Raw genomic sequence first — 6,824 nt, 5'->3', positions numbered from 1 at the left:
TATCATCGCAGGATCTACTATTTAAGGTGACAATTTGTCTTCGACAGATTCATAGCCCATTATTATAATTGGGTCCCGTCCTCCCCATCCATAAAACTTTGATCTTAATCAACGAATCGTAACTTGTCTTTATTTTGACCTATCTTTAAAATATTTAAGAAACACCGTCAACCGGCGGCGACCGGGGACACCATAGTGGGAGTGGATTTTACGCAAATAATATTGTGATATATGCAAGTCAAAAGAAGTACACATATCATCAGCGAGATTTGATTCTTTCCTCCCAATTAAATTCATTGGACCGACTATTTATTATTTTAACTTTATTCATGAATATATATTATGGTGAATCGGTGATGGATAAAATAAAGGTCAAAGTAAACCTACAAAACCTACAAAAGGGTAGCCTACAGGCTACAGGCCATTCCGTGTTGGGATCTCTTTTCTTCAATGGTGCGCTGCTTTTATTGATTGCTGTTGAGAAGGGCTCTCAGCAAAAGGTAAAATTCGCCACGCTTTCACAGTAACTGCCATCAGTATGGGTACCCGGCACCTACCACCCAGCAATTCCGAGCTCTGATGATGGAGGGCTGTGGGCCGTTCGATGGACTCTGGATATGAGTTTAGAGATCAGGGATGTTGGATTCACTGCCCCCCATCTGCTGTACACATTCATAATCCATTTATGTTCTGTCAGATAATTTTGTGGTGACAGGTGGGTAACAACTAACTACTCCCGAAGAGTGTGAGGCCTTTTTCACTTTTTGTTATGAAAGGAGATTTGAGAGGGAACTCTTTTATTGCTTTTCGTAACGAAAAGCGCAGAGGATAGGATTATGAATAAAGGGCGAAGATTGTTGCGTGCAGCAAATCCCATCATTAAAGAGAAGTACATGGATTATATAGAATATTTTTTAAATCGAGATATTATTATAATATTATATTAATATTTTAAATTATAAAAAAAAATTATTATGAAATAAAAATAAATATATATATATATTTGGATGATGATATAAAAGAAAATATATGATGTATTTCAAAACTTAATAATTATATATAGTTTTATCTTTTTTTTATATATGATAGGTATGGTTAGTCTAATCATATTAAAATTTTATGTATTTTTATATAATTATTCTATTTATTCGATTATTTTATTCTTATATTCTTAAATTAATATTATTAACATTAAAATTTTTACTTACATAACATATTATTATCAAAACTTCTACTGGCACACCGATGAAAATAGCTCTCATGGTATATTATAAGATGAGGAGATAATTCATAATAGGGTGGTCGGTTGGAGAAAATAGCAAAACATGTAAAATAAATAGAATCATGTAATTAAGAAAAATAGAAGGTTGTCCTTTTATTGAGGTTTTGGAGACAAGCCTTAGACACCCAAAATGATTCCACAAAGTGAGGGGTTGGTTGGGCATTAGATTAAGCACTCTCTATCATTAAAATTAAGTTCGAGCACTTTGGTGACTGTGCGTCCTTTGGATCATACATGTGGGGTTACGCATCATCATGGTGCTGGAATGGGCCTCATTTTTTTTTTTCCGATTTAACGGAAGGGGTTGGGATTCCGTGTGTGCGAGCCCTTTCTATTTCATGGCTTTTCACGTGGATCCACGTGGTCCTGCATGGAACCTGCTTCGACATATCCAATCAGTAAGTCGTTGTCAACTTGACACGTGGTCACTTGTTAGTGGATCCCCTGACCAGGGGAGTAAACCATCCTGGGCTCTACGGCCCACAAATATCATCCAGAAACAAAGCCCAGCCCACTTGGCAAGATTCTGGAGACACAAAATATTGACTTCAATATTCTGTAATCAAACGTGGTTGATCGTTGCCTAATAAAATTTAAATATAATAAATAATTGACAGTGGGGGAAATTCTATAAAAAATTATTTTATTTTTGGACAGGTCAGATCCAGCTCTCTTGTTCCAGACACGGTGTCATCTCCAGTTTAGGCACACCTAACAAGACATGAACGTCTGCTCACAACTACATAAATCATGGGATAATTAAATACTATGATAATAAAAAAAAATGGATATTCTTTTTCCTCTCACCGATCATGTTCTTAGAGGGCAACTGGTGATTGGACGAAAATATTAATTTTTTTACCACCTTAATAATAAGACAAAGATAGGAGAGAGAAGGGGTTGTTGTAAAGTCAGGTTGTTCCATGGCGAATTTAAGAAAAAGGAAAGGTGAAAAGGACCTCATAGGTAAGGTAAGAGTATAAGGAGGAATACCAACAGAAGGTTGTTAACTATGGGTGGCAGAGCTGGCATGTGACACGTTGTAGCCGGTGCATGTGGATCCCGTTGAAATTTACCACGAAGAAGGGAAAAGTTAATAAGAAGGTGCTTAATTAATTACATAAAAAGCGAGGAGATTGATTGCTTTTTATCCTCCTGCACTTCCCAATCCGTCCTTAATAATTGTTTCATGAGAGGAAACAAAGGAAACTATGTTTGAGATGGATGTCAAACCATTAAAATTAGGGAGAATAATGGGATGGGTGGGTCTAGATAGGTTATTCTTATCTCGATTCTATCTCATTTATATAAACGTATTTTGATTCATGTTGTGATGAAAAATTTAAATGGGATGAGTACGAGAATTTCTTGTTTAACTTTTTGCCTTTTCACGGATGACAGTAAGATTGGGTTGAAAGCCAAATGAAGAGATCGTTAATCTATGATCAATGTAAAGAATGCCCTACTGGATTAGAAGTCAAACAATGAAGTCACTCTCCACTTGTTTTGAAGAACCGCTATTAGATACAATTCTTCTCCAATTAAAGCAATCTTTGCTTGTTTTTATCATGGTGGGAACAATGGTCACTTTGAAACTCTTAGAATTCTAAAGTTATGTTCGGTTTTGGAAAATACGAGGAAAAATGAGAGGAAAAAAAAAAGAAAGGAAAATAATAAAACAGGATTAAAATCAATAAATTATTTTATGTGCTATTTCAAACTCATTTAACTTATTTTTTTACTTAAAGATTAAATAGTTTAAAAATATGTAAATTTTTAACCAATTTTAATTATATTTGATTTTCTTTCATATTTTTTTTATATTAAAACCAAATATAAGAAAACCATTTTTATTAACGTTTTATTTTTATTTCCTTAATACTTTCCAAAATCAAATATAACCTACAAGAATGAGTGTTTTAGTGCTAGATCTAAAAGCTCTCGAACACTCGATTTCTTCATTAATTTTTATTTCGCTAAAAAAGGTCTCAAGAGTAATACTCTTATCATTTTTAAATTAATTTTTTTCTGAAGTGAAAATTCTTTTAATAAAATCATTTAAACACTTATAAAGTTGATATCGTGTTCAAGTCAAACACATAAAAAAAAAGTTGATATTGAATTAAAAAAATAATTTTTACCTTTCTAAAAGTAGATCAAAATAATAATCATACAAAGTTACAAAGAGATGTTAAATATATTTACTAGTATATTTGATTTTCAAAAATTACAAAAAAAAAAAGAAAATAGAAAAAAATATAAATAAAATAAAAATAAATAAAAATTAGATTTAAAATTAATAAATCATTTTTATATATTATTTCAAACTTTTTATATTTATTTTTCCTCTCCTAATATGAACATTAAATAATTTAAAATGTATAAATTTTTAATTAATCATATTTGATTTTCTTTTGATTTTTACATGATGAAGCCAAATACTAGAAAAATCATTTTCTTAATATATATTTTTTCTTAATCAATATTTTTGGGAAGGTAAATATCTCTTTACATCTATCTTTTTTTTAATAAATAAATAAAAATTAAGTGCTAAATGACAAGAACCTCATCCCCACATCCCCACCCAAAACATGATATTTATTTATTTATTTATTTTTTAAATTTATAATTTTAAAAGTAAAAAACAAAAGTTAACAAATATACCCAACATTTTTCTTCCCCAATTACTGTGCATTTGTGTATGCAGGCGTGGAAATATGTGACTACAAATAAGTTGTTTGAAAAAGATCATAGAGTCCCAACTATGGAGCTAGGCCATTGAAGAGGGGCATTGTTAGTTTCTTGTAAGATAACTTGGCCCAGATCATCCTGAGAGAGAGAATAGAGACAGAGACAGTCATTATAGCCTGGCTTGAAGGCCAACATCCAAAAGTTTCAAATCTCTCAAGCTGTTATGAATATAAAAAGGCATTGGTTCTTCTGCAATTCACAGTTACTAGCAAACAAGGATATTCTCTTGTCATAGACAGAACTTGTTAGGCACCCAAGCAACACAACTCATTTGAGTCCATTAAAGAAGCAATTGTGATAAATGTAATGGAAGCCAAGGGGACAGCACTCGCAGAAGAAAACTAGGAGACTGATCACTGTTTACCTTGTTTAGCTACACACTCTTCGGAATCCCAAGCAATTAATGGTGTTGGAAACTGGTGGTTCCTCTAATGCAGCATTGGATTTGATGACATTCGGTAGTACTTTTATGCTATAAAACAGAAGAAAGTAGCAACATTCTTTATACCCATACTTCTCTCAGAGAAAAATATTCAACACACAGAACAATGGAGAAGCTTGAGCAGAAGACTTTTAAGACCGACATGCTTAACATATATGGCAGAGACTTGACCAAACTGGCTGAACAGGTAATCTTCCACAATACCCCCATAGGCATTCCCTACGCAATCTCTCTCCCAAATTTCAGTATGACTTAATGCATTACTATGCTTCCTAACATCTTTTGTTGTTTCTGTGGGTGTATGAACTATTTTGAAGAATAAATTAGACCCAGTAATGGGACGCCAAATGCAGATAGAGCGAGTTATGCAGATTCTGTGCAAGAGAAGAAAAAATAACCCATGTCTCATTGGTGATCCTGGTGTTGGGAAAACTATGATTGCAGAAGGACTTGCGCAGGACATTGCAAAGTCCAGAGCCCCATTCAAACTCTTGCAGAAGAAGGTTAATTACCATACTCCAGAGCTATATAAAGTAGATTATTAGATAATATTTGTAGCGTAGATTAATTCCCTAATAACTAGCTCTGTTTTACAGGTATTCTCTTTGGACATAAGCCGTCTCATTGCAGGATCATCAAATAGAGGAGAATTTGAAGAAAGATTGATGAATGTGGTTGATGAGGTGAAAGGAAGTGAAGGAGAAATAATACTCTTCATAGATGAAGCACACACACTGGTTGGCGCAGGATCTGGATGCCAGGCGTTAGATGCAGCTAACATATTGAAACCAGCACTTGCCAAGGGAGAGCTAAAGGTATTAGTTTCATATGGTTCCTCTCCAGTATCCATAAGCAATGGTAGAAACTAGAAACTAGCTCAACTCAATCTCTTTGTTTCAGTGCATTGCTGCTACAACCGTAGATGAATACAGGAAGTACGTCGAAAAAGACCCGGCTTTGAAGAGGCGTTTCCAGCCAGTAGATGTCTCCGAGCCATCTGTTGAAGAGGCCATTGAGATTCTGAAAGGTCTAAGCAAAAAGTATGAAGCTCACCACCATGTCCAGTATTCAGACAATGCATTAATCGCTGCTGCACGTTTGTCAAGCCAATACATCAGGTTGTTCTATTCAAATTATGATACTCAAATCTGTTCCATGACTATTTTCCTAATAAACCATAATTTATTTTCTATATTTTTCAGTGAATACTACCTTCCTGACAAAGCTATAGACTTGATTGACGAGGCTGGGGCTCGTGTCCAACTTCATCAACCACAAATGTCTACCAATATTCCCACCATCACAGAGATGGACATACGGCATATCATCTCTTCCCGGACTGGAATCCCCCTAGAGAAACTTTCTGCTAAAGAATTGATGAAGCTCGTTGACATGGAAGAAACACTCAGAGAAAGTATTATCGGCCAGGAGGATGCTGTCAAAGCAATATGTCGGGCCCTTCGCAGAGATGGTGCCGGCATAAGGGACCCCACACGCCCAATAGCAAGCTTCTTATTCACGGGCCCTACTGGTGTTGGGAAAACAGAACTTGCTAAATTAATTGCTCTAGAATACTTTGGGTCCAAAGAAGCAATGGTGAGGATAGATATGAGCGAATACATGGAAAAGCACACGGTGCCGAGACTGTGTGGCTCGCCACCAGGCTACGTCGGCCACGATGAAGGAGGCCAGCTGACAGAGGCCGTCCGGCGTCGGCCGTACAATTTAGTTCTGTTTGATGAGATTGAAAAAGCTCATCGAGATGTGATGAATGTAATGCTTCAGATTCTGGACGATGGACGGCTAACAGACGGCAAAGGCCGAACAGTTGATTTCAAGAACACCCTTATCATAATGACATCAAATATTGGAGGCAGCCTGATTACCCAGACAAAAATTCAACTAGGATTTGAGCAGGTCAAAAACCTAGTAGCTGAAGAATTGAAGAAAAATTTCCTGCCGGAGTTCTTGAACAGGTTAGACGAAGTGATTGTGTTCAAGCAGTTGTCAAAGCCTCAGCTGAGGGAGATTGTAGATATAAGACTGAAAGAAGTGTATAAAAGATTTGAAGAGGCCAAGAAAATAAATTTGGAAGTAACTGAGGAGCTGAAGGAGAAGCTAGTTGAAGAAGGATTCAGCCCGGGGTATGGAGCAAGGCCATTGAGAAGGGCCATTGTTAGTCTCTTGGAAGACAAGGTGGCTGATATGATCCTCGAAGGAACCATTGTCGAGGGAGATACAGTGTCAATAGGCATATAATAAACTCATAGAGCAAGGGGACGAAGTTGCGAATAAAAAGGATCTAACCGCTCTTGGTTATTGATATATTATGGAGATAAACATATTTCT

At 35.6% G+C, this 6,824-nt stretch overlaps 1 protein-coding gene across 1 annotated transcript; it reads left to right on the top strand.

The window, feature by feature from the left end:
- Window positions 1–4,581: 4,581 nt before the first annotated feature.
- LOC117930060 (chaperone protein ClpC2, chloroplastic-like) lies at window positions 4,582–6,734 on the top strand. Its single transcript, XM_034850505.1, has 5 exons — window positions 4,582–4,662; window positions 4,793–4,978; window positions 5,072–5,290; window positions 5,376–5,593; window positions 5,678–6,734. The coding sequence occupies exons 1-5, from the start codon at window positions 4,582–4,584 to the stop codon at window positions 6,732–6,734; spliced, it is 1,761 nt and encodes a 586-aa protein (XP_034706396.1).
- Window positions 6,735–6,824: the final 90 nt, after the last annotated feature.

Source organism: Vitis riparia, chromosome 14 (genome assembly GCF_004353265.1).
Source record: "Vitis riparia cultivar Riparia Gloire de Montpellier isolate 1030 chromosome 14, EGFV_Vit.rip_1.0, whole genome shotgun sequence".
In the NCBI taxonomy this organism is placed as follows: domain Eukaryota; kingdom Viridiplantae; phylum Streptophyta; class Magnoliopsida; order Vitales; family Vitaceae; genus Vitis; species Vitis riparia.
The sequence above is the reverse complement of the archived record's forward strand: the minus strand, read 5'-3'. Positions and strand labels throughout refer to the sequence as shown.